A 26525-nucleotide genomic window follows, 5' to 3' on the forward strand; every position below is an offset into this window, starting at 1 on the left:
ACTCAAGTAGGATTTTACTGGGTGACTTTCACTTTTACTTGAGTCATTTTCTATTAAGTTATCTTTACTTTTACTCAAGTATGACAATTGAGTACTTTTTACACCACTGGTAGTAGGTGCCAGGTGCACCGGTTTAAGTGTGTCAAGAACTGCAATGCTGCTGGGTTTTTCACTCTCAACAGTTTCCCATCTATATAAAGAATGGTCCATTAAAAGGGGGTGCAACTCAATATAGGGAGGTGTTCTTAATGTTTTGTACACTCAGCCTCAATTCGTCAGGGCATGGACTCTACAAGGTGTCAAGCGTTCCATAAGGTGCTGGCCCATGTTGACTCCAATACTTCCCACAGTTGTGTAACATTGGCTGGATGTTCTTTGGGTGGTGGACCATTCTTGATACACACGGAAAACTGTTGAGTCTGAAAAACCCAGCAGCGTTCAAAGGCACTTAAATCTTGTCTTTCCCATTCACCCTCTGAATGGCACACATACACACTCCATGTCTCAAGGCTTAAAACCCCTTCTTTAATCTGTCTCCTCCCCTTCATCTACACTGATTGAAGTGGATTTAACAAGTGAGATCAATAAAGGATCATAGCTTTCACCTGGATTTACCTGGTCAGTCTATGTCATGGAAAGAACAGGTGTTAATGTTTTGTACACTTATACCCATTGATTATTGAAGAATATAACTTAGAAATTCCACATGAGCTTAGTTCAACTGTTGTTTTGTATTCCAACGTTTGTAAACAACGTAAATGTAAACAAACGCTGTGTAGCCTCAAAACATGGTTAAAACTATAATTTTGATAGCATGGATGGTCAGTCCTTGCATCCATAACTCTGTCTATGAATTTGAGAGTGTTTACATTTCTCCAAGGCCCGTCCCTCAGCTTTTTACCAAAACTGTCCAACAGTTTTTTTCTGTGATGTATTAATAGTCCTAGAATTAGCAATAGTTTTGTTTACAGTAATTTAATAGGATCTCTACGCTCTGAGTCACATCCCATCATGTTTGGCAAACTGGTATTGCCCGTTTTCCCTCTTTCTATTTGCTCTCTCTCTCTCTCTCTTTCCCCATCAAGTTGTTTTGGAACTCCCCATGCAATGCGGCTCAACAGGAAATGTGATTTGCACATCTAAAGGACCTCTCGTGGCAACTCACTCTTCAATACAGAAACTACTATTTGACACTGACAAAACATATGGTGGTCAGACGGGAACTAAGCGACTTACTACCAAGACACAGACTGTTGCAGCGTAAACAAGATAGAAATCACAAAACAGAGTAAAAGGTCAAATTAACTATTTTTCACTAGCCATTTATTTGATCATTAGTGACATAGGCCTACCGTTTCGTCTCAATGTAAATAGAAATATATATTTTTTGTTATTTCAATTTTGTTAATTTCCTGTAGTGTTGTAATCTAGCTCATCATGGTGGACCAGCTGGCTTTCACGCAAGAGAACAGAGAGCGGATCCGGGCAGTGGAGAACTCCTTTGGTCCCTCTGGGAAGTCCCTGTACAGACCTGACCGGGTCTTGATAGGCGAGGGGCGGCTGATGAAGCTGTGTCGACGCCACCCCCAGCCTAAAGTATTTTTCTTGTTTAATGACATTTTGGTGTACGGTAGCATCATCCTTCATGGACGCTGGCACAAGAATCAGCATGTAATCTCCCTGGAGGATATCCAGCTAGAGGACCTGGAGGACGGGGTCATCATGGAGAACCAGTGGCTGATCCGCACACCACAGAAGTCCTTCTATGTGGCAGCTGCCTCCGCTGAGGAGAAGCGTGCCTGGATGAAGCACATTGAGGACTGCAGGTCCAAGCAGCTGCAGCATGCCGGCTGCCAGCCCGGGTGCACCTTCGCCACCACCTGGATCCCTGACCGGGTGTCCGCCATCTGCATGCGCTGCTCTAAAACATTTCGGGTCAACAAACGTCGCCACCACTGTCGTCGCTGCGGCTTTGTCGTCTGCAACGCCTGCTCCAAGAACCGGGCCGTGATCTGCCACATCTCTACTAAGCCTGTGAGGGTGTGTCGACTGTGTCACCTCAGTCTCCAGGACCATGGGGAGCTGACTCAGGATGAGGTGCATCTACGGGGGGACAGTGATGGGAGGAACTGCTCTGATGAATCTGACCTGGTCATGCCCGAGTACGAGGCGACTAGCGACGATGAGGCGGATGAGCGGGTACAACACCACGCATCAAGCAACTGGGTTGAGTGTCACAACTCTTGGTCCCCATATAACTATTTAAAGCCGGACCATCAAAGTCTCAATCTCACTGGATTGTCAAGTCACTTGACTTGACAATTGGACAATGTGAGAGGATCCTGAAAAGTATTTACTGAATGAGTATGTGGTGAAGAGTGCCAAATCAAGACGATACATGATCACATGTAATCATAAATGTTGCACAAATATGAACACTAATCCTATTCATATAATGTATGCATTGGATCAATATATTCCTGTTAATAATATATACCTTTGAGTGTTTTGGGGGGCTTATTTTTGTTATCCTTCTGATAAAGGTTAACCTGTAGTATTCATTGTTGACTGGCCATTATGCACACACGGAGCATCTTATTTTACATGAAACACATTTCGCACTGAATACTTTTATATTCGTCCTGTACTTATCTTGTTTAAAAAAAGGCATGTTGACTACGATAATGTGCCTATATTAAGTGTACCTGTAATTATAACTCTAATATGGCAGCAATAACTATACCTCTTTATTTATCACATTCACATCAACCATTTATCTTGAAATGAAATATTTTGATAGCAACCTTTTGTCAACCTTGTCCTGAACACCTGGTAAGACTGCTTATTGACCCCCAAAACAGCTGTAATCAAACTATTCAGTGCTTAGGTGTTACAAAGTCCGGCAGACACATGAACCAGTCCTGAGGCAACAGGTGCAGTAAATAAGCCTTTAGAGAAAGTTCTTGCGTCACTTGATTTTCCTAACTCTAGTGTTGTCAATGGCAACACTCAGGCCAACTGCCAATGGCATTTTTAAAAAGAACATAGTCAAATGCAACATGTCAATCATTAACATTTTATAGGCATTTGAAACAAAATCAGTTTAAATCGTGCTCTCTGGTTTCTGAAGAGAACGGTCTAAAACGGTTTTTCTATGAAGATATAAGACTGCTCTCACATCCCAGACTACCAATAAAGTGGTGATGGAATATGATATCTTGTGACTTCATTCCATTTGAATTTGAAAAAGCTGCTAAGACACTGTTTCTTAGTAAGCCATAGGTACAAGACTGACAACTATCTCTCAGAAACGAATGACATAACTTCTAATGAAATTTCCCCTCAAGATTAACAAGCTATCTTTCGCTGTCTGATGTTATGACAACCCGCAGGTCCAAACTTGCTTGCAAAGAAGGAACAAGGAAACATCTAGAAAAACTAATGGGCAAAGAAATCACAGTGGTGTCATAACAACCTTTGCACATACTTCAAAAAGTGCTCTGATATCTTAATAAGATTCTAGTATTATTCAAAAGTCTACATTTGAAACATTGAGGAACTATATTACATCCCGTATAGTCTCGCAAACCCAGAACAAAAAAATCTTGCGAAATTGCGTCAGATGAGATATGTTACGTGCATGCATCTGTCCAGGAGATAACATTGCGTAGCATTGTCTTCCTTCTCTTACAAAGAATGTGTTAAGTGGTTGAATTCTCCTCACGAAAATGTCAGTCGATTCACTGAAACAACATGTTTTCTGGCTTAATGATGTCATACTAAAAGCATGTGGTGATCATACAAGTCACCTTTATCCTTTATTTCATTTATCATGATTTTCATATAAACACTTTTGTACAGAGCACTACAAGATTTTCCCAATTAGTTAATTATAGGACTAGGTGGGACTTATCACCATTATGCGCCAGAAGTATCAAGGCCGGTTTCTCAGAAGTACTCATCTCTTACAATATTCACATTGCATGAATCACTTGAGATCCCAGGCACACTTACAAGAGGAGTGATCAGGGTCCTTTTTTCATTGTCTTGCATTTGAGTATTCACATTGCATGAATCGCTTGAGATCCCAGGCAAACTTACAAGAGGAGTGATCAGGGTCCTTTTTTCATCATCTTGCATTTGTTGCAAATAATGTAAATTATAAATGCCCAACAATATTCAATGTGTACATTTCAGTGCAAAATATCAGCAACAAATTATCCACTACAATATAATTCAGAGATAACATTCAGAGATAACAATTTCTCATCTAAAACAAAACAAATGTGTACATTAAAGTGCAATTCCGACACTTTTCCACCTCATATTCATCATCTCCAAAACCATAACAGTGTCTACATACAGTATGTGAAAACAGCGCATTTCTATGATCTGTGGTTAAAAAGATAAGAAGGTGCTAAACAAATGCTTCTCTGTAACATCACATGGTAGCATTAAAAGTAACAAAACAGTGATTTTCAAAACAGTGGTTTTCAACAAGTTTCTAGCCAGAGGGAGGGTATTTTCTTGCTCCTCCCATCACTGTGAATCTCCTAGTGCCTGAAAATCACTGTTTTTAAATACGTTTTACTTTTGATGATGTCATTGGGTAGAACTTTTAACTTCATATTTGTTTCTACAAAATGTAGAAATGTGCCATTTTCACATATGTAGACACTGGTGTTGTGCTGGAGAAGATGAAAATTACGTTTTTTTAAAAGTGGCGTAATTGTCATTTAAGCGCTTTATCAAAGGATATTAAATGGACATGATCAGATATTCGGTAACATGACAGGTCTGACATGAGTCTCAATGTAACCCTCATAAGGCCTCTTTCCGTGAACCTACAGTATAAAAGGTTCTTTCAGTCTCCAGAAATAAGCTGGAGTTGAATTTGAGTACAAATGTGTGTTCTAAGGAGTATCTCCAGATATTCAGTCTGTGTAGATCAGTCCCCATATCTCACCTCTGCTCTCAGTTCCTTTGTGATATAACGGAGTAGGGCAGCAGTGACCTGCTGCTGGAGAGTAGCATTCCCCATGACCAGGGCGGTCAGCTGGGCCAGGTCTGTCCAGTTCAGTGAGCCCAAAACGGCCATGATATCAGCATAGAGCCTCTGCTGCTGGTGGGGGGGCAGCTCCATGATGATCTGAGGGAGAGGTCTGAACTGTCCACTGGTCATCCACCATCCCAACAGGCCACCTACTGCACCACCTAAAGAGCAACACAAACAAGATCTGTGTCAGAAGATCAAGAGGGGAGAAGAGCTCACAGATTTAAAACACTCATGGTTATAAGATCTACAGAAAAGACAGAAATGCCAAAAGTGGAGGTGTGGCTGTTTATATTCAGAACCACATTCCTGTAAAGCTGTTGAAGAAATATGGCTACAGGTTAATCTGCCTCACCTAAAGCCCATTCTGGTGGGAAGCTGCTATAGACCACCAATTGCTAACAGTCAGTATCTGGATAACATGTGTGAAATGCTTGATAATGAATGTGATATCGATAGAGAGGTATACTTTCTGGGTGATTTAAATATTGACTAGCTTTCATCAAGCTGCCCACTCAAGAGAATGCTCAAAAACTGTAACTAGTGCCTGCAACCTGGTTCAGGTTATCAATCAACCTACCAGAGAGTTACAAACAGTACAGGAATGAAATCATCAACATGTATTGATCATTTCTTTACTAATGCTGCAGAAATTTGTTTCAAAGCAGTATCCAAATACATTGGATGTAGTGATCACAATATAGTATCCATATCTAGGAAAACCAAAGTTCCAAACGCTGGGCATAATATTGTGTATAAGAGGTGATACAATAAGTTTCGTAGTGATTCCTATGTTCTTGATGTGAAGAATATTTGTTGGTACGCAGTTTGTAATGACGAGCAACCAGACGCTGCACTTGACACATTTATGAAATTGCTTATCTCAGTTACTAATAAGTGTGGATTGATGAGGAATTGAAAAATTGTATGGTTGAGAGGGAAGAGGCAAAAGAGATGGCAAATAGGTCTGGCTGTATAACCGATTGGCAAATGTACTGCAAATTGAGAAATCGTGACTAAACTGAATAAAACAAAGACGAAACTACACTATGAAACAAAAATAAATGACAAAGAATGATATTAATAAGATTTGGAGCACCTTCAATTCAATTTTGGGCAAAAAGGCAAACTCCGCTCCATCATTCATTGAATCAGATGGCTCATTCATCACAAAACCAACTGATATTGCCAACTACTTTAATAATTTTTTCATTGGCAATATTAGCAAACTTATGCATGACATACCAGCAAAAATATTAGTAGAGTAGAGGCCTGAGGGCAGACATTTAATATGTTGTGAAATCTGTTATGAATGTATTGTAATGTTTTTAAAATGTAGAATGGCCTTAATTTTGCTGGACCGCAGGAAGAGCAAGGCAGCAGCTAATGGGGATCCATAATAACTACAAATAGAAATAAACAGCCATATTTATCAAAATCGACCTCCCCACTCATAAGACAACATTGGCTGAGAATTATTCTACCCTAACGCCATACTTTATAGGCCTACCACATATACACAAAAAATCTCATAGCTGCACTCAATACAATAGGTTTGAGAAAGGATATGGCTCCACCTTGTGGTTGAAGTAGGGAAGAGCAGATGATGATCATAATTTCGCTTACTAAATTGATAGGATCCTTACCAACAGCAATCCCTGGGGGACCACCTAGAAGACCCCCTAAAAATGCAGTCCCTCCTGCCACTGCTGATCCTTTCCCAGAATTCTTCACTGCTGCTTTTATCTGCTGATTTTCAGACAAGTTACAGCATAGTTGCATGACATCATCCATACGTGGAGCCATCGTAGCTGCTCTCCCTGGTGTGATGATAAGAGACACACTGAAGATCAGTTTGCAACCAAGCCAACTCATCGATCTCTAGTATACATTGCAAGTACAAATAGCCACTACCAATTTAATACTAGAAGAGATGTATGACTTGACTTCTGTCAGATATCCTGAAGACTAGGAGGAGTAAGCCATCTTCTGGTAATGAACTGCATTACACTGCTGAGAGTAGCCTCTACCAAAAGTAAAATAAACTATTGTTCAAATAATGTTATAGGCCCTTTTTACTCCAAATGTTGACAAAACCAGGAAACTATATTATAGTAATCAATTCAGTTATCATATTTAGCAGACAGAGACTGGGAAAATAACTGATGACTTAATGCAGACCATTGTCATTAGTCAAAAACTTCTCACACAAGAGATTCGAAATGCTTCCCTCGGATTTATGTTATAACCACAATAATAACGACCGCAGCTAATAATAATGATAATTATACTTCCCTTCTGATATGTAGGCCTTTTATAATGGCGTAAGACGACATCGAAAAATAGAAGATAGTGTTAGTGTGTCATCATGTGGCCATCAGAATTCTCTCTACGTTAAAAGTGTGTCAATCACCTTTACATAACGACATAGTTGTCCCCATCCCACAGGACGGACTCTGACGTTGGCCTACATGAAAATAGCCTAAAGTACAAATTGGTGGCGAATCCCTACCGTCAGATCTCGCACTTCGATGATGTGTTAATGTCTGTGTATATTGAGTGTTGGTAAAAACTATGACCGCGGTGAATGACGGGACATTCGTTTAGAACAATCCCACATCCTGTTAAAACGATTCGCGGTTGTTTTTAGATGCACAATAAAACAAACATAGCCTAATAAATAGATCTCAGTGGGGCAACCTGGCATAATTGTCATTTACTCGGCAAATATTTGCAACAATGTTTCAAGAAAAGTCATTAATACAAACCCCCCCCTTTTCATAACATTGGTGGGGCTCGTTTTGCAGGGCCCGGTGCCCGGGGTGGGTGGAGATTTCCCTTAAGAATCAATAGAATTATCTAAAAATAACAAACTCCGCTCCCACGGACCACCGGGCCATGCAAAACGAAGTCGACCACTGTTGTGAAATGCAAACCGTTGTACATTTAAAAAAAATTATAATAATCTTCCACTCTAATATATTTGGACGTCGGTTGAAACCAGGTATTTAAGTATGTTTCAAGTAAGGACACATTTATTCACTTGACAGCTAGTTATGAGGACAAAGGTTAGTTGTGCGCAACCTCCCGAAGCCCCGCCTTCGAGTTGGGATTTTTATTTACGTTCACCACCCACCATAGCAAAAGAGTTGGTGTTCATAAACAAGTCTGTATCAAAACAATTACAGATCAGTTATAGTTTCAAGCTAACCGTCGGCCACCACCTGTTAAATATACATTTGTGAGGTAAGAAAAAAATACATTGTAGCCTTCAACATTGTGCGAGAGGTTGTATTTTTAGCCTTAGTTCATGTGTATAGCATAGACACTTTTCTTTAGCCTACTAACTTATCTATCCATTGCATGTTTTTATTGATTTCTACATCCCAAAAGTGTCCTATTAGGCCAACTTTTTAGTTTTGTAGACTACCATGTAATTGTAACCATGTCATGTGTCATTTTGTAAGTAGGTTGGGTTATTTGTTTGATTGTCAGTGAATTACATAAATGCAGGTTCTTAATTATTAACTTATTTATTGAAGAAGTTTAAACCCAATTAATGCCATATCAAGTTCACCCAAACTACCTTCCTGTGTTTTTTAAGGATTTGATTGTTTCTATCACACATTTATTATATATTGAATAGGGCTAATGTAAGGATTGTCTTACATGTCTTTAAACTTCCAACTTCTGGACTTTTTGATGGCCCACCAGAAAAGATATGCAAGTGTATATGTAATCTCTGCATTTTGCACCTTATGAGCTAATTCTGTCGGGACACTATTCGATCTTCCCTTGCTGGCAAGCTGGGGTGTAGCTGTATATTGACAGTATAGGTTGACAAGTACACCGAGGCATTCAAAGACCGTGGCTGTCCAAGTCTAAAAGTGGATGCTGTGGTATTCTGTCTAGTCTATGACACCTTTAGCCTGAAAGACATACCAATACTGTTTATACCTGATTCTATTTTTAATAGGCCTATTTGACCAGAAATGTCAAAATACAATTATATACACTAAAATGTATACATATATATATATATATATTTTTACAAACCATTTGTTTTCACCATAGTTTGGCCGATTGGCTTCATATTCACCACATTCGTTTATTCATAACACATCTTAAAATTCAGACACAGGCTTGAAATGAGTTGCTGGTCTAAAAAGGATGCCATGACCTTCAGTCTGCAAATAGCTTCCAAGGGGCATGCTGTTCCTGATTCTGCTGTGCTGGCAGGGTCATTAACCAAGGACACAATGTTAAAAACTAAAGGTCATAATGTAAGGTGTTGTTCAGAGTCTGCTTTCCGGAAATAATTTCAGATCTATCTTCTGTCAATGTGGATATTAAACTACACATGCCTTTTCAGGTTCTGCTGTTTTCTTGCATTTGATGCAATGTTTTACTATGATCAGTTTTGCAATTTTACCAGTTTAGCAGTAATTGTAGCTGGTTTGCAAATTTTCCTTATGGGGGCAACATACTATAACACTATGTTAACTCATTTTCTTTGCAGACTGCAATAAGAGGGCCAAGGGAGGCAAAACATATACACAATGATTGGAAAGATACTTGCCCATTTCCTTGGTAGCACAGATGGCGATTTTCCCACAGATGACAATGAAACCTATGAGGAGCTCATTGAGTTTGAGGAGGGAGGATGGGTCGTTATCAACATTCAAGGTAAGCCGATAATTTTGTTCACAGAAAGTTGAAATCACAAGTTAGTTGTTAAACTGGTATGGGCATTGTTGTCTGCAGTTACTTGTTTTGTAAATGGTAGTATTGTAGTTATTTGGATAGTAGATCTAATGGTCACTATTAGAGGTCTCACTGGTGTTTTTCCTTTTTGGTCTCGGTTTAGTACATTTGTGGTCTGATGTTTCCAGAGAACAACTCCCTGAATCCCCCTGAGGAAGACCCTTTGGAGAACCTGCTGATTGAGCATCCCAGTATGTCTGTATACCAGATCAGACACCAGCCTAGCGATGAGGAACACTCAGATGAAGAGGATGCTTCTCCCAGGTCAGTTTTCATCCAGGGGATCCATCTACTGTAGTCAGTGTGATAACACAACCATTATCCTAGAGAAAGGAGTGTCACATTTTACAGTTATTCTGCCCCCCCCCCCTGCAGGCCTGTGCCAGTCAAACAGCATGTGTCCTGGAGGCTAGCTGCCTGGGGCAGCCCGCTTCCATGCAATGTCCAACTGCTTGCCATACAGCGAGCCAGGACTCACGTGGAGTGCAAGAAGCTGACCAGGAGTGCTCTCCAGAGACAGAACCTTGCCAAGATGCGCTTCTCCCCCTCTGACAGACGCTTTGGTCACTTCAAACAACCCTGCCAGCGTCTGTACAACTACTGAGTGTCTACTGAGTAACCACGCCCCTGTCTGAACCCACTTAACACACAGACCGTAGACCTATGACCCTGTGAATCTCTTTACCCTGATCAAGGGAACCCCCTTTGCTGAGTATGTTATTAACATACTGAGCCCAGTTTGAGAGTGAAATAGCCTTGAGTAGATGTGTGTGCATGTGAAAAGTATTATAACTGGCTTGTAACGGTTAAGGCTTATGGCTCTGATGAAAACTTTTACGTAGTGTATAAAATGCTAAAGGTTTTAGCACTTGCAAATATGAATTCTATTGTATATAGAATACTTTTTTTGTATTACTTTGCGTGCCTTAGATTTAGATACGTTGTGGGTATATTGCTTTAAGGAAAGTTGAAATGTTTCATAGCTATGAAAAGCTAATTTGTATATATTTGATGACACAAAACATCACTCTTGAGTAATTGGACCTCTTTCGCTATATTTGGTAAGGATTACCAAATAATGATGAAACACTGTTACTAATGTATGTTTTGTACTTAGTGTACTTAGTGATTCACTTTGTTTTTATACATTTATTCCCAGTGTGTTATTATGTTTGTTGTACTGCTACAAGCCCGGTTTGTAAATATATTCAGATTTATTTGGTATTTTGGTGTATATTTAAATGTTAAAAGATGTTAAATAAATCGGTTTTGTTTAGGTATTATTTGTGTTTTATTAAATAGCATGAGACATAACTTCAGTAATTACATGTATTATTACCACAAAATGTCATTGTTCTGCATTCAATTATTTTAGCAGCAAATTGGTGGATTTCATTTTCGAAGCAAATGCACCTTCCCCATGAACTTCTTAACGCTTTCTGGATAAACAGCATTTGCCCAAACTCCTCCCCTCTTGAAATGAGAGCCAATTATCATTGCACTAGCATCAAGGTAGTGTTCCACGTTGTCATAGGTCACTCCTGAGCCAATAAGAACTGGGAGTCTTACAGACCCTGCAACATCTGCAAATAGAAAAGAAAGGATTGTTGAGTAAATGTTTTGTGATGCTACATTATGCGTGAGCTTATATGAAACGAATACCTAAATGGTTGGATTTAGGAATGCATTGCAAGTGTCATGCATCATCTCTGATAAGTAAATGGTGAACGTAGGTTCAGAGATGATATGAGAAAAACACATGAAGAGATAAATCCAGACTCTGGCAGCTCCATTTACCCATCTGACAACAGAGCCAGCCCAATGGAATCGTACTGGGAGACTGTAGGAGCACCTCCAAACTAGGCAGCAGGGTTGTGTAGCAGTCTGGCCTGAGCCTGCCTGTGTTTACAGCCTTCTGTGTAAGTCAGCCATCTGTAGGCTGTGCTTAAAAATAGCAGACGATGTTGGTGTCTATATACGCCAAGCAGGGCTGTGGCAGGCAAGGGCAGGACCGGGCTGTGTGCCCATGGTCAGCACGATCCAGACTCGGGGGACTATGAGGCTGCCATCCTCTCCCCAGACGAGGCTGCTCTTTATAAGGCCAGCAACGAGGCTCAGAGGCTCCATGGGCTTTAGGGCAGCTTAACATCTGGGCTACATGAAAAACTAACGCCAGGAACTATATTCCCTTGCAAATGTAGGACGTATGCAATAGACTGGTATGCAGTGGGAGTGGTATGAAATTGAGTGAAGTGACGGAACATACTTTGTGCGTATGTGTCATACAGGTCTGTATGTGCCAGAGAATTCAGAGACAGGACACACCTCTGAGCTCCATTGGATCTGCCTGAACCCCTGTGGCTGTTCCAGTGATGATGAGCCCGTCAGAGAGGAAAAACTCAGCTGCTCTGGCCGTCTCCACTATGCTCACATCTGAAGTCAGGGCATGGGAGCTAGGAACACAAACACAAATCAGAAAACATCCAATTACACTTACTACAAGTCAGAAAGGTTACTTTCATCTCCTTGCAGTATCGTTTATGGATAATATTAGCCGCATTACCTGCATGTTGAAAACCTTCTGAAATACCATAACAGGACATCTAGGCTAGCCAGTGGGGTTGTCTGACTGGAGTGTTTTGAGCAATTGCTCACCTGTGCTTCTTTTTTATATCAGTGAAGACCTGCACATGTTCAGCCTTAATTTGCTTGCGGTATCGCAAAAGGTCTCCGGCACAGGCATTCAAAAGGCCTTCATCAGCAACATGTGAGAAGACGTATCCCTCTGCCCTGATAAAATCCATACCTTGGAAAAAGACAACAATGGAATAGGTAGCTAAACATTTGCTTTTCCCAACCTCTTAATACGGATCTTTCGATTAAACTAAAGGCTAGCCTGAAGCACTCTTGCATACATGTATTAATCAGTAATAAGCAATGCCAGCTGTATCAACCTGAAGCCAGTGCAACAGCAAGAGCTGAGCTGTTTGCTGCAGACAGGATCTGAACTCCAAGAGGCAGAGACGGACAGATCCCCCTCACCGCTGCACACACCGCGGTCATAGAGGCACACACCTCTGGTCCAATTGAGAATGTGTATGGAATGTCATGCATGTTCTCAATGATCAGCCCATCCTGTTCAAAAGATCAACAGACAACAAACAATTAATTTCCAGTCACCCTTGAGGATGAATATTGTGGTTTACATAGTCAGAGGCTACAGTATTAGTAACATCAAAAAGTAAGGAGTTCTTGTGTTTTTGCTTATACTTACAATACCCGCATTGTGATAGATTTCTGCCTCATGGCATGCCTCCTCAATAATTTGAGGAATGGCCATGTTTCCTAAAGGGGTGCCTGAAAAACATAAATCAAAGTTAAAAACAAAAAGAGAGTAAAAAACGACATATGCGTCCCAATAATCTTTACCTGGCAAGGCTTGAACATGAATCATTCCAATAACCACAGATTTAGCACGTCCAAAGAGTTTCAGAAACTTCATTTTTGTTGTTGTTTCAAACCAGTTGCAATGTGGAGGCAAAAGTAGCTTTGAAATGAGACTCGTTCCCGTGCAGCTGCTAGCTTGATCACGTGCCTGGTCAAAGTGTAGGTTAATACAGGTTTCGAGATCTCTGAGTGATGATCACCCAATCCAGTGTTTTTTTCGTGTGGCGCATGAAACATATCAAAATACAATTTTAACAGTTACGACTGAGACAAGACACATAGGTTGCAGATTAGCCTCCACCTTGTCTACATTTCCTTTATCTTCTGATAAGAAAACGTAAACGTATGAATTATATATGAAAGCATTAGATGGTGCCTAAAATGTATTTTACTAAACCTGCACTGTTTTTTTCTCCAACAAATAATTTGTGTAGACAAGAGGAAGGAGACGAGGAGGAAGCCACTAAACGTAGCTAATGCACCAGTGCAGAGCCGCGCGCCATCACCATTCTCGTTGAACAAATTGCGCGGCATTAATTTGATTAAAAAAATTATGACATACCTCTTGAATTATGGACAGTGAAAGTCCATTATGTCGGCTTGATAGAGAAACATTTTAAAATATTTCTTTTGCAGGTTTTTGAAAGGGACACAGTCTTTGTTTACATCCGTCTTCCCTAGCCACGCGGTACTTTGTGGTTCCGGATTCTAAGCACCGCCCCTGAGCTGTCGCCGCGCCGGCCACGCCTCCCTTTTGCCGGCAAAATGCAATATTTCTCACACCATTTTACTGTATATTTCTCACACAACATAATATTTCAGATTATTTAACTCTTCACGTCTGAACAATTAATGACTAATAATAATGTTCGTTGAAATGTAACTGCAAAGGATTACTGAACAGTGTCAAGTATTTAAATCACCCGCTCGGACCGCCCCTTACGATATGTAGACTGCAAGCAGTTTATAAGCCAAGGCGCAAAACTCATTGCGCCAGTATAGAACAAGTAGCTAGCCGAACTCTCAGCTCAATTTTTGATGACAAACAGAGGCCACGAATCGAATAACAATTGAATAGCTGACTAGTAACTTTAGCCATATTTTCTCTGATCCTTTCAACGAAGTGTGGACTTCTTCGCGGGGGAATATTTTTAGGTAAGCTGGCAAGAAATTGAAACATCTCTTGTTAACTAGCAGTCGTGCAACTTTTCAATCAAACTCCCTCAACGTGATTCGAAATGAACGTGTTAGTGAGAAGATTGTAAATATTCTGAATTTGAAAGACGACGGACAACATTGGCTGGCTAGTTGTTTTTGTGAGAAAGCTTATTAGAGCGGGTGAATGGAAAATGGCATACTTGATGGCTCGGCCATTTTCTGGCCAGCTTCTCTCTAATTTAGAAGAAATTTAACTAGTTTCCATCGACTGTATGTCAAACTGTTAGGTTTAGGTGATAGTGTGGAATCCGGTGTCAATATGCGTGGTTTTGTGACAATTATTGCAGTATTTCATATTGTTTGTCGTCCTTTAACATTGTCCCACTTCCATTTGCCCGCGCCCAGATCTTTTGACGAGTTGGCTTTGTGAGACTTACGTGGGGGGTTGGTTGTGGTTATTAGCTAAACAAATAAAATGCATATTTCATGTTTCCAGGCTCTATATATTGGAGGGATACACGTGGGATATAATGCCAAGCAAAGGGTAAGTTTCAGTTTTGCAGTTTGATCTAGTCTTGTCAATGTCGCTAGCTAGGTGACGGGAAAAAAAGTTGTCACGTTAACAGATAGCTGGCTAACTAGCCGCAGCTTAGCTAGTTAGCCTGCAATAACTAACGTTTCTTACCATTTCAGTAACACGCATATCATAATTCAATATTTACTGTAATTTCAGGGAAAATGTGGAATCCAGGACAATTCATCATGAGATGCCCAAGGAAACTGCAGTGAGATCCAATAAAAGAAAATCAGACGTTGCCGTTGTAAGTTCTTGCGATCTGCGTTTTGCTACTGTAACGAGATGGTTGGCTGGCTGTCTTTTTAAATGGTTTATCATAATGAACATTCTCATTATTAAATCCTCAGTATTTACAAGACCCAGATGAAGTGGCAGAGATGACGAAAAAGAACCAGTGTGGAACTTTGGTGACTATATGCATTTTACTATTCCGTGGCATTCCCTTGCAGACCATGCATTTGTTGGATTTAGCTTACACACACCAGGCAGTGACCTACACCGGTTAATCAGGACTGCTCAATAAATGACAATTGTTTAATCAGTTGCTATCAGTGGCACTGTCTCAGAATCCTCTTCATGCTGTTTATTTTTATCAGTTGGTCAACTTTCTTATCCTCCCCTCTTCTTATCCCTCTTCTGTGCAGGCGTGCTGGAATCCTGAGTCGGTTCACACGATCCCGTGCAGGCGGATCCCCACGCCTGACAATGAAGTCGATCAACCAGTTGCTTTGAATGCCACTGGGTTTTCTACTCAGTACACCTTCAAAAACATATTTGTCACCCCCACCAGGTCTTCCCCTCTTCCTGTTCTATGGTGAGTCACTTCTGGTATCTGGGACAACGTGGGCAAGAAGCAATGACGCTGCTAAGTAACAGGAGTGGTTACTTGCCACATTTTATGTATGCTTTTTATTGGGAGATGACTTGAACTCATACCTTGAGCTCTGCACTTGCGCGGTCTAAGGCCAAGCATTATGATGACCAATGTGTTCATCTGTTTCATTTGAATGTAACACACAATGTAGTCCTTACCACTATCGTCTCAGTGTGATCTGCTGTTATAACAACGGCTATATATCCCTCCTTGACACTCATATTATGTGTACCTGTATACTGTTTCATCTTAAAGTTCTGTGTTTGCACTCTGACTCTCTAGTTGCGGGATTCTTTGTTTATCCCATTGATTTGATAAATACAAATGAACTAGACGCCAACCCTCTGGATATGTTTCTCTGTAGCTGGGCAAGCGGAGACGACGTATGGAACAACCTGTTGAAGAAAGACGAGACCTATTCTCGAGACATCCACGTCATGAAGAAACACCCACACCTCCAACCCGAGATGAGGGCTATTCTTCTCGACTGGCTAATGGAGGTTTGTAGCGCCCTCTGTATCAAAGTCCTAGACTAAATTCCTTTCCCACAGTATCTGCTACTTTGATCAAATCCCTCATGTTACTTGATGAGTGTCGTCCATGTTTATCTTAAGGTGGTGAGTGGATTAGTTTTAACAGTAGATGTATGACCCCAGTTAACTGTAGTTAGTTTGTACAATATTAGCATAACCTATTGGGGAAATGGCTGTCAGGTGATGTGTATTAGCTGAGCTCTAACAGATTCTAACGGGAAGCATAGTCTGCTGCACAACTGTGCATTCAACCAAAATGTCTTTAGCATTTAACCCAACTCCTCTGACTCAGCATTGATCTTAGTTGGATCGTTTCAAACCTATGGTATAGGGAACTATGATCAATGCTCTTACACGGGGAAATCTTCCATAGCTACTCTGTGATATTGCCTTGGAGTTGTGTTCTCAACTGTTTTCTCTCTCTCAGGTGTGCGAGGTGTACAAGCTACACAGAGAAACCTTCTACCTGGCTCAGGATTACTTTGATCGGTTCATGGCCACACAGACCAATGTTTTCAAGTGCACACTACAACTCATCGGCATCTCTTCTCTGTTTATAGCTGCCAAGATGGAGGTAGGAAGAAGCCTCTTCTACGACCTGCGTTAAGGTTTCTTCATTTTCCATATTGCAGCGCAAGTTTTTTTTAAACATTTTTACTACTGCTTTTTCCCCCCAGGAAATCTACCCTCCAAAGGTGCATCAATTTGCCTATGTTACTGATGGTGCCTGCACTGAGAATGATATCCTATGTATGGAGCTAATCATTATGAAGGTATGCCCCTCAAACACTTTACGTCCCAGTGGTTTTCACTACGGATTGGTCACAAATCCTTACTGTTGTCTGAAGCTTGTTGAGCCATGAGCAACATTTAGCCATTACTAGTAAAAACTACTACATATATTCCTAATGGTAGTTTCTGTCTAACTTGATAGGACGCATGTTTCTTTTGTCTCCTAATATCTGATCTGGGGAACACTTCACTGTGGAGTGAAATCATCATGTGGCTCTTGTTTCTACTGTCCCCCTTTGCTCAGGAGCTGAAGTGGCGTTTGAGTCCCCTGACGCCTGTGTCCTGGCTAAACATCTACATGCAGGTTGCCTACCTGAAAGAGTCCGAAGAGGTTCTCATCCCACAGTACCCGCAAACTACGTTTGTGCAGATTGCCGAGGTAAGGTTACAACTGAGTTTTCCCGCCACTTGCATGTGATTCAGACCTATTTTCTCTCCATATCCCCGGATTTTTACCGCAAGCTCTGGACATTTACACCTGGATCTTGCAGCTAACTAGCTGCTATCCGAGTGACTATTGGCTAACATCAATTCCGGAGCAAACACCAATTATCCCGGAGCTAGCCAGCTGAAGAGTTCCATCAGCCACTCCTGGGCTACAATCACCTATCCGGACCCGTTTTACTGCCGATGCGGAGCCCCACCGGGCCTTCACGACTGGGATACCGACGTTATCTGCCCGAGGGAGTTATTCAACTGGCCCCTCATGCGAGTAACCTGAACGCCCATATGCTAACTGCGGCCCGCTAATCGTAGCTGTCTTGAGCATATCGGCTGCTATCTGAACAGGTCTATCGAACAATCTTACGCCGCGGGCTAGCTTAGTGGAGGCCTCACTGCTCCATCTACGGCTGCCCCCTGGACACTATGATCACTTGGCTACATAGCTGATGCTTGCTTGACTGTCCATTAATTCACGGTACTCCATTCCGTTTATTTGTGTTTTATTCTGTCGCTCTGTGCTTTAACTCAGGATCTGTGTGTAGTTAATCCGACCCTCTCTGCCTAGCCGTCGCCATTTTTACCTGCTGCTGCTGTGTTAACTGACTAGCTGCTGTTATCTCCCTGTTGTTTTAGCTAGCTCTCCCAATCAAGACCTGCAATCACTTTATGCTTATTGTATGTTCTCTCAAATATCAATATGCCTTGCATACTGTTGTTCAGGCTAGTTATCATTGTTTTGGTTTGCAATGGACCCCGTAGTTCCACTCTCCGTACCTCCGAACGCTCCTTTGTCCCACCCCCACACATGCGGTGCCCTCACCCATTGAGACCAGCATGTCCAGAGATACAACCTCTCTTATCATCACCCAGTGCCTGGGCTTGCCTCCGTTGTACCCACGCCCACCATACCCCTGTCTGCACATTATGCCCAGAATCTATTCTACCACGCCCATAAATCTGCTCTTTTTATTCTTTGTCCCCAACGCTCTAGGCGACCAGTTTTGATAGCCTTTAGCCGCACCCTCATCCTACTACTCCTCTGTTCTCGGGTGATGTGGAGGGAAACCCAGGCCCTGCATGTCCCCAGTCACCCTCATTTGTTGACTTCTGTGATCGAAAAAGCCTTGGCCTCATGCATGTCAACATCAGAAGCCTCCTCCCTAAGTTTGCCTTACTCACCGCTTTAGCACACCTCTGCCAACCCTGATGTCCTTGCCGTGTCCGAATCCTGGCTTAGGAAGGCCACCAAAAATTCTGAGATTTCCATACCCAACTATAACACTTTCCGTCAAGATAGAACTGCCAAGGGGGAGGAGTTGCAATCTACTGCAGAGATAGAACTTTGCAGGCTGTCATACTTTCCAGGTCTATGCCAAAACAGTTCGAACTTCTAATTTTAAAATTAATCTCTCCAGAAATAAGTCTCTCACTGTTGCCGCCTGCTACCGACCCCCTCAGCTCCCAGCTGTGCCCTGGACACCATCTGTGAATTGATCGCTCCCCATCTAGCTTCAGAGTTTGTTCTGTTAGGTGACCTAAACTGGGATATGCTTAACACCCCGGCAGTCCTACAATCCAAGCTTGATGCCCTCAATCTCACACAAATCATCAAGGAACCCACCAGGTACAACCCTAAATCTGTAAACATGGGCACCCTAATAGACATTATCCTGACCAACCTGCCCTCCAAATACACCTCTGCTGTCTTCAATCAAGATCTCAGTGATCACTGCCTCATTGCCTGTATCCGCCACGGGTCGCGGTCAAACGAACCACCTCATCACTGTCAAACGCTCCCTAAAACACTTCTGCGAGCAGGCCTTTCTAATCGACCTGGCCCGGGTACCCTGGAAGGATATTGACCTCATCCCGTCAGTTGAGGATGCCTGGTCATTCTTTAAATGTTACTTCCTCACCATATTAGAAAGCATGCTCCGTTCAAAAAATGCAGAACCAAGAACAGATATAGCCCTTGGTTCACTCCAGACCTGACTGCCCTCGACCAGCACAAAAACATCCTGTGGCGAACTGCATAGCATCGAAGAGCCCCGCGATATGCAACTGTTCAGGGAAGTCAGGAACCAATACACGCAGTCAGTCAGGAAAGCAAAGGCAGCTTTTTCAAGCAGAAATTTGCATCTGTAGCTCTAACTCCAAAAAGTTCTGGGATACTGTAAAGTCCATGGAGAACAAAGAGCACCTCCTCCCAGCTGCCACTGCACTGAGGCTAGGTAACACGGTCACCACCGATAAATCCGTGATAATCGAAGACTTCAACAAGCATTTCTCAATGGCTGGCCATGCTTCCTCCTGGCGACTCCAACCTTGGCCAACAGCCCCGCCCCTCCGCTGCTACTCGCCCAAGCCTCCCAGCTTCTCTTTACCCAAATCCAGATAGCAATGTTCTGAAAGAGCTGGAAAACCTGGACCCATACAAATCAGCTGGGCTTGACAATCTGGACCCCTATTTCTGAAACTGTCCGCCGCCATTGTCGCACCCCCTATCACCAGCCTGTTCAACCTCTCCTTCGTATCATCTGAGATCCCCAAGGATTGGAAAGCTGCCGCGGTCATCCCCTCTTCAAAGGGGAGGACACCCTGGACCCAAACTGTTACAGACCTATATCCATCTGCCCTGCCTATCTAAGGTCTTCGAAAGCCAAGTCAACAAACGATCACTGACCATCTCGAATCCCCGTACCTTCCTCGCTGTGCAATCCGGTTTCCGAGCCGGTCATGGGTGCACTCAGCCACGCTCAAGGTACTAAACGATATCATAACCGCCATCGATAAAAGACATTACTGTGCAGCCGTCTTCATCGACCTGGCCAAGGCTTTCGACTCTGTCAATCACCATATTCTTATCGGCAGACTCAGTAGCCTCGGTTTTTCTAATGACTGCCTTGCTGGTTCACCAACTACTTTGCAGACAGAGTTCAGTGTGTCAAATCGGAGGGCATGTTGTCCGGTCCTCTGGCAGTCTCTATGGGGTACCACAGGGTTAATTCTCGGGCCGACTCTTTTCTCTGTATACATCAATGATGTTGCTCTTGCTGCGGGTGATCCCTGATCCACCTCTACGCAGACGACACCATTCTATATACTTCCGGCCCTTCCTTGGACACTGTACTATCTAACCCAAACGAGCTTCAATGCATACAACACTCCTTCCGTGGCCTCCAACTGCTCTTAAACGCTAGTAAAACCAAATGCATGCTTTTCACCGTTCGCTGCCTGCACCCGCACGCCCGACTAGCATCACCACCCTGGACGGTTCCGACCTAGAATATGTGGACATCTATAAGTACCTAGGTGTCTGGCTAGACTGCAACTCCCTCTTCCAGACTCATATCAAACATCTCCAATCCAAAATCAAAGCAAGAATCGGCTTTCTATTCCGCAACAAAGCCTCCTTCACTCACGCGCAAACTTACCCTAGTAAAACTGACTATCCTACCGATCCTCGACTTCGGCGATGTCATCTACAAAATAGCTTCCAATACTCTACTCAGCAAACTGGATGCAGTTTATCACAGTGCCATTCGTTTTGTTACTAAAGCACCATATACGACCCACCACTGCGACCTGTATGCCCTAGTCGGCTGGCCCTCGCTACATGTTCGTCGTCAGACCACTGGCTCCAGGTCATCTACAAGGCTATGCTAGGTAAAGTGCCGCCTTATCTCAGTTCACTGGTCACGATGGCTACACCCACCCGCAACACGCGCTCCAGCAGGTGTATCTCACTGATCATCCCTAAAGCCAACCTCATTTGGACGCCTTTCCTTCCAGTTCTCTGCTGCCTGCGACTGGAACGAATTGAAAAATCTCTGAAGTTGGAGACTTATCTCCCTCAACAACTTTAAAAATCTGCTATCCGAGCAGCTAACCGATCGCTGCAGCTGTACATAGTCCATCTGTAAACTACCCACCCAATTTACCTACCTCACCCCCCATACTGCTTTTATTTATTTACTTTTCTGCTCTTTTGCACACCAGTATCTCTTCTTGCACATGATCATCTGATGATTTATCACTCCAGTGTTAATCTGCTAAATTGTAATTATTTCGATTTATTGCCTACCTCATGCCTTTTGCACACATTGTATATAGATTCTCTTTTTTTTTTTCTACCATGTTATTGACTTGTTTATTGTTTACTCCATGTGTAACTCTGTGTTGTCTGTTCACACTGCTATGCTTTATCTTGGCCAGGTCGCAGTTGCAAATGAGAACTTGTTCTCAACTAGCCTACCTGGTTAAATAAAGGTGAAAAAAAAATAAAAAAAAAAATTCATGTTTGTCTTGAAACAAAATGCACAAGATCAACGAGGCAAAATATCATGTTAATTCTCAGTTGACTGTTATTGCTTATACAAGTTGAATTTGTGAGACAATGGTTTCCCATTTCCTCCCCTTAGAATGGCTCATTGCCTCTGTTGTGGAAGTACATATGTGGTGTTGTGCTCTCTCTATAGCTCCTGGACCTCTGTGTATTGGATGTGAAATGTCTGGAGTTCTCCTACGGGGTGCTAGCTGCCTCTGCCCTGTTCCATTTCTCCTCGCTGGAGCTGGTGGAGAAAGTCTCAGGTAGGGCGTTTCATTCTGAAGCTGTTCAGGTCAATCAACATCTTCATTCCAACCACTGAGTTATAGTGGTTTGGTAGACTTGCCGAAGGCGTCTTTAGCCCTAACCAGATCTCTTTTGTCTTGGTCTGTGCAGCTCTGAAGTGGTCTGATGTTGAGGAGTGTGTGAGGTGGATGGTCCCCTTTGCCATGTCCATCAGAGAAGTGGGCAGCTCAGCCCTGAGGACCTTCAAAGGAATCCCAGCAGACGACATGCATAACATCCAGACCCATGCTGCCTATCTGGACTGGATGGTGAGGGCATTTGTTTGTATGGTTTTCAATCAATGTTCTATACCTATGTGTGGCATTGTTTCTTGTGTGCAATTGCAGCCTGTATTGAGAGCTCTGTTGGTTTCTTCTTTAGGCGAAGGCATGCTCCTACCCACAAGTGGATGTAGATCGCAGCCAGAGTTCACCTATACCGTCCGGAGTGCTCACTCCGCCCCCTAGCAGCGAGAAACCAGAGGGCACAGTCTCTTGATTTCCATTGGGTTAGTATGGGCACGGGCTGAGGAAGTCTCAAGACGGGACCAAGATATTGTAGGTTTGGGAGAAATCCATGGCCTTTCACACGCTCACATGATTTTTCTATGTGCGTGCGCATGTTTTATTCCATGAGTTGTTTTGGTGCAAAGGTGAATGGCCGTTTTTGGATGTCTGCCTTTTTGAGTGAGTGCCAGTTTTTAATTGGAGTGATGCCAAGCTGGACCACCTGCCAAAAACCCAGAGCTGTCACTGGCTCTGAGTGCTGCTAAAAAAGGTGGACTTGGCTTGACGGAACAGTGGATGGGTGTGTGTGTGTTGCTAATGCTTGCCATTTTGAGGTTTGCTTGTGGGACCAGTAACTCTGCTGCCAAATTGGACAAGTGGAACAGCCTGCATCAGAAGCAGAAATATGGATTGTATTTAAGATTTTATCTCCAGTTCTTTTCTCACGTTTGAGTTTTCAAAACAGTCATACATTTGTGAAATGAGATGCTGCTACTTTATATCTTATTTTTTTAAATAAAGTCACTGTCGCAGACAGCTTTTATGTTTTACAATGTTGTTGGTCTTTGCTTTGGCCATGGACTGGGATTGTAGCCTGGTTGAACAAGCCTGACTGTTGTGCTCACTATTGTTTTAATGCAAGTGAAATGGTTTGGTGACCTCAATGATCAGGCTGGTTCCACCAAGCTACAGGGATGGGTCAACATGCATGTCGGTCGTGCGCAGTAGATCATCGGCTGGATGGTGAATGTTTCGGGTGTGGCCACGTTTGCGATTTGTCTTGAATTCTGCATGGAGCCAATGGTTTCAGTAAGGCATCCAACTCATACAAAAATATATAGAGAGGAGTTGGATGTTTCACAGGCAATGATGTGCATCTACGACTTCAATAGTGTTCATGCTTCTCAATGTGGCCGTACCCTTAGGTGCTCCTTTTTAACGTCTTAAAAAAATAACAGATTACCCCCCCCCCTTCTTTTTTGAGCTTGTCTCATCGGTGCAACTCTCCCAACGGTCTCGGGTGGTGAAGGTCGAGTCATGTGTCCTCTGAAACATGTGCTTCTTAACACCCGCACAAGTGTGTCTGCGGAAACCCCTTTCAACGGACTACAGAGGTCAGCCTGCAGCTGCCCGGTGATACAAGAAGTCACTAGAGCGCGATGAGCCAAGTAAAGCCCACCCGGCCAAACCCAGACAACGTTGGGCCAATTGTGCATTGCCCTATGGGACTCTCCCATTTACATTTACATTTAAGTCATTTAGCAGACGTTCTTATCCAGAGCGACCCGATCAAAGCTGGTTGTGATACAGCCCGGGATCGAACCCAGGTCTGTGGAGAAGGCTCTAGCACTTCAATGCAGTGTCTTAGACTGCTGCTCCACTCTGGGGGGGGGTGCCCTAAGCCTTCCCAATTTTATACTTGCCTCTTGCAAAACTAAAGTTTATACTGAAAGTTATTCAAGTGCATAACATAAGACTTAATGTTTTAACAGTAATTTATAAGCACACGTTTCTATAAAATATAAATCGCTAGAAACGGCTGCTTTTCTTTAAACTCACAAAATATTGTAGAAAGGTAATGGATTGGCCATAAAGGTGACATCTGAAGTGTTGCATTGGGCTAATGTAAAGTACAGAAAACAGGAGAGATGTGAAAGGTGTAGATGTAAACATATTCAATGTCATATGTTTGTGTTCACTGTAACTTGCCATAATGGGCAATCAAAGGGGGGGAAAATGAAAGTCATCTGAATGAAAACAAAATGGAGCATAGGGATGGTCTCTATAATGGCTGTCTCTTTCATGCATTCACTGACAGACAGTGCCCTCTGCTTGCAGTCAAGGAGTGTGTGCTTAAAGATACACAGGACTAATCCACTAGATGTCAGTATGACGCTTCCACTGTCAAAGCTGCTCTCTCCTAAGACTTGTGGGGGACTACTCGACAGATGCTGCTGGGAGTAATTCTTGGACTTGTCTAATTCTCTTGTCCTTCACTTTGTCACAAACCAGATTGGATCACCTAAGGGTTTGTTTTTCTTCGGCCAGCTGAATTTTTCAGATGCATATTTCAAATGGATTGATAGTATTGTCTTACTAAATCATTTGGATATTGTCTACATCAATTCTGCAAGAATATGGACGAACCATGCCATCTTAAGTTATGCCCTATATTCCTTCTCAACCATTTCAAACCATTGTTTAAAAAATATGGACTGTTCCTTTTCTGCTCTGGTACTCTACACACCCATCGACTGTTCTGCATCAATGTTCAGTAATTAACGCTGCATTAAAGCAGCAGGGGCCCTTGCTGTCTCTTTAAAGAGAGGGGGGCTTCACCCATCAGACAGGCTCTTGGGGCATAGGGCCCTCAGGCAGGCAGGCAACAGCACAACAGCTGTTATGCACTCAATGGCCCCTTTGTTCTCGCAGCTCAGACGCTTGTGGCAGCAGCAGGTGCCCATTGGCTGAACCACCAGCCACCACCAGAGTTCACACCTAGATAGGGGGTACAGTAGACACCAATCACTGAAAATGCTAAAGGGGTTTCCACCTACATAGTAACAGTCATAGACCAGCGTTTGTGTTTTATATCATTCAAAATTACAATTAAAATGGCAGAATGTGTCAACATCGTAATGACTAAATTGATGTAAGGATTCTGCTTTGATCAAGAAAAGGGTACATGTTTAATAATACAAATTTGGTCAAAGGTGCAAAAGGGAAAACATTTGCTTACATATTTTTCAATTGGGAGTCTGACTGTGACACTTTAGGGTCGATGGAAACATGTTTTGTCATGTCAAATAGGTCACTTGGTGACATTCTTTCCCTGAGGCAAGGCAGGGGGCAGCAGAGGGACGATAGCAGTAATATAGCACTGATATTCATCATGTATTCAAGTTTCCCATAGACCCACATGCAGTATTTAATTTTTAAATTGTTAATATCAATCAACATATTCAATACAATGAGTCTATAAGTTAAGCTCTATTGGTTTGCAATACATACCTATACGAATAATCTATATCTACCTAGGTTATTTAGTCAGTTTTGGCCCCTAACCAGACCCTCTTGATCTGTGCAGCTCTGAAGTGGTCCGATGTTGAAGAGTGTGTGTGAGGTGGATGGTTGCCCTTGCTATGTCCATCAGAGAAGTGGGCAGTTCAACCCTGAAGACCTTCAAAGGACTCACAGAGATGACATAGGCAACATGGGTATGTATGGCTGTTGTGTATCTGGACTGGATGGTGAGTTTCTGTTCTTCAAGGAGCTAGAGAGAATGGAGGGAATGAACAAAACTATGTGACCTACAGTACCAGTCAAAAGTCTGGACACACCTACTCATTCATGGGTTTTTCTTTATTTTTACTATTTTCTACATTGTAGAATAATAGTGAAGACATCAAAACTATGAAATTAAACATGGAATCATGTAGTAACCAAAAAATGAAAACAAATCAAAATATATTTTAGATTCCTCAAAGTAGCCACCCTTTGCCTTAATGACAGCTTTGCACACTCTTGGCATTCTCTCAACCAGCTTCACCTGGAATGCTTTTCCAACAGTCTTGGAGGAGTTCCCACATATGCAGAGCACTTGTTGGCTGCTTTTTCTTCACTCTGCGGTCCAACTCATCCCAAACCATCTCAATTGGCTTGAGGTTGGGAGATTGTGGAGGCCAGGTCATCTGATGCAGCACTCCATCACTCTCCTTCTTGGTCAAATAGCCCTTACACAGCCTAGAGGTGTGTTGGGTTATT

At 42.6% G+C, this 26525-nt stretch overlaps 5 protein-coding genes across 12 annotated transcripts; 3 read left to right on the plus strand and 2 right to left on the minus strand.

Moving 5' to 3' along the window:
• The first annotated feature begins 1156 nt into the window (after positions 1-1156).
• On the plus strand, positions 1157-3214 carry plekhf1 (pleckstrin homology domain containing, family F (with FYVE domain) member 1). The gene is made up of 2 exons (XM_023995276.1): positions 1157-1295; positions 1419-3214. The coding sequence occupies exon 2, from the start codon at positions 1438-1440 to the stop codon at positions 2317-2319; it is 882 nt and encodes a 293-aa protein (XP_023851044.1). The 5' UTR covers positions 1157-1295; positions 1419-1437; the 3' UTR covers positions 2320-3214.
• Positions 3215-3790: 576 nt separating this feature from the next.
• Positions 3791-7665, minus strand: LOC111969262 (protein C19orf12 homolog). 5 transcript variants are annotated; one of them, XM_023995278.1, is made up of 3 exons: positions 7566-7665; positions 6700-6873; positions 3791-5214 (listed from the first exon to the last, which is right to left on the minus strand). In XM_023995278.1, the coding sequence occupies exons 2-3, from the start codon at positions 6857-6859 to the stop codon at positions 4949-4951; spliced, it is 426 nt and encodes a 141-aa protein (XP_023851046.1). In that variant the 5' UTR covers positions 6860-6873; positions 7566-7665; the 3' UTR covers positions 3791-4948. The 5 variants fall into 5 exon arrangements, with proteins under 5 accessions (XP_023851046.1, XP_023851045.1, XP_023851048.1 ...); XM_023995277.1 differs by lacking the exon at positions 7566-7665 and adding an exon at positions 7467-7559; XM_023995280.2 differs by lacking the exon at positions 6700-6873 and having other exon boundaries at positions 7566-7637.
• A 459-nt stretch (positions 7666-8124) lies between these two features.
• On the plus strand, positions 8125-11097 carry LOC111969264 (tumor protein p53-inducible nuclear protein 2-like). 2 transcript variants are annotated; one of them, XM_023995286.2, is made up of 4 exons: positions 8125-8299; positions 9573-9739; positions 9946-10081; positions 10193-11097. In XM_023995286.2, exons 2-4 carry the CDS (start codon positions 9613-9615, stop codon positions 10419-10421), a joined length of 492 nt encoding a protein of 163 aa, XP_023851054.1. In that variant the 5' UTR covers positions 8125-8299; positions 9573-9612; the 3' UTR covers positions 10422-11097. The 2 variants fall into 2 exon arrangements, with proteins under 2 accessions (XP_023851054.1, XP_070301479.1); XM_070445378.1 differs by having other exon boundaries at positions 8158-8299; positions 9921-10081.
• Positions 11085-13959, minus strand: zgc:162297 (uncharacterized protein F13E9.13, mitochondrial). 3 transcript variants are annotated; one of them, XM_023995284.2, is made up of 7 exons: positions 13827-13918; positions 13247-13412; positions 13092-13174; positions 12772-12952; positions 12473-12623; positions 12143-12270; positions 11085-11400 (listed from the first exon to the last, which is right to left on the minus strand). In XM_023995284.2, exons 2-7 carry the CDS (start codon positions 13317-13319, stop codon positions 11210-11212), a joined length of 807 nt encoding a protein of 268 aa, XP_023851052.1. In that variant the 5' UTR covers positions 13320-13412; positions 13827-13918; the 3' UTR covers positions 11085-11209. The 3 variants fall into 3 exon arrangements, with proteins under 3 accessions (XP_023851052.1, XP_023851053.1, XP_070301478.1); XM_023995285.2 differs by lacking the exon at positions 13247-13412 and having other exon boundaries at positions 13827-13959; XM_070445377.1 differs by lacking the exon at positions 13827-13918 and having other exon boundaries at positions 13247-13449.
• Positions 13960-14241: 282 nt separating this feature from the next.
• ccne1 (cyclin E1) lies at positions 14242-23314 on the plus strand. The gene is made up of 12 exons (XM_023995287.2): positions 14242-14419; positions 14919-14966; positions 15156-15243; positions 15347-15406; positions 15644-15813; positions 16238-16373; positions 16834-16980; positions 17084-17179; positions 17443-17577; positions 22121-22232; positions 22366-22523; positions 22636-23314. Exons 2-12 carry the CDS (start codon positions 14953-14955, stop codon positions 22750-22752), a joined length of 1233 nt encoding a protein of 410 aa, XP_023851055.1. The 5' UTR covers positions 14242-14419; positions 14919-14952; the 3' UTR covers positions 22753-23314.
• The last annotated feature ends 3211 nt before the right edge of the window (positions 23315-26525 follow it).

Source organism: Salvelinus sp. IW2-2015, linkage group LG10 (assembly GCF_002910315.2).
Source record: "Salvelinus sp. IW2-2015 linkage group LG10, ASM291031v2, whole genome shotgun sequence".
Lineage (NCBI taxonomy): Eukaryota > Metazoa > Chordata > Actinopteri > Salmoniformes > Salmonidae > Salvelinus > Salvelinus sp. IW2-2015.

Bases quoted from the DNA above. Each gene is read 5' to 3' on its own strand.
- plekhf1 (XM_023995276.1), top strand. From the start codon at position 1,438: ATGGTGGACCAGCTGGCTTTCACGCAAGAGAACAGAGAGCGGATCCGG.
- LOC111969262 (XM_023995277.1), bottom strand. From the start codon at position 7,494: ATGGGGACAACTATGTCGTTATGTAAAG. The intron at 6,874-7,466 runs GTGATTGACACA...TCATCACACCAG, and splicing joins AACTATGTCGTTATGTAAAG to GGAGAGCAGCTACGATGGCT. The intron at 5,215-6,699 runs GTAAGGATCCTA...GTTGCTCTTTAG, and splicing joins TCCCCCAGGGATTGCTGTTG to GTGGTGCAGTAGGTGGCCTG.
- LOC111969264 (XM_023995286.2), top strand. From the start codon at position 9,613: ATGATTGGAAAGATACTTGCCCATTTCCTTGGTAGCACAGATGGCGAT. The intron at 9,740-9,945 runs GTAAGCCGATAA...TGATGTTTCCAG, and splicing joins GGTCGTTATCAACATTCAAG to AGAACAACTCCCTGAATCCC. The intron at 10,082-10,192 runs GTCAGTTTTCAT...CCCCCCCTGCAG, and splicing joins GAAGAGGATGCTTCTCCCAG to GCCTGTGCCAGTCAAACAGC.
- zgc:162297 (XM_023995284.2), bottom strand. From the start codon at position 13,319: ATGAAGTTTCTGAAACTCTTTGGACGTGCTAAATCTGTGGTTATTGGA. The intron at 12,624-12,771 runs GTTGATACAGCT...TCTTTTTCCAAG, and splicing joins TGCTGTTGCACTGGCTTCAG to GTATGGATTTTATCAGGGCA. The intron at 12,271-12,472 runs GTGAGCAATTGC...TTGTGTTCCTAG, and splicing joins GATATAAAAAAGAAGCACAG to CTCCCATGCCCTGACTTCAG.
- ccne1 (XM_023995287.2), top strand. The intron at 16,374-16,833 runs GTTTGTAGCGCC...TCTCTCTCTCAG, and splicing joins TTCTCGACTGGCTAATGGAG to GTGTGCGAGGTGTACAAGCT. The intron at 17,578-22,120 runs GTAAGGTTACAA...CTCTCTCTATAG, and splicing joins CGTTTGTGCAGATTGCCGAG to CTCCTGGACCTCTGTGTATT.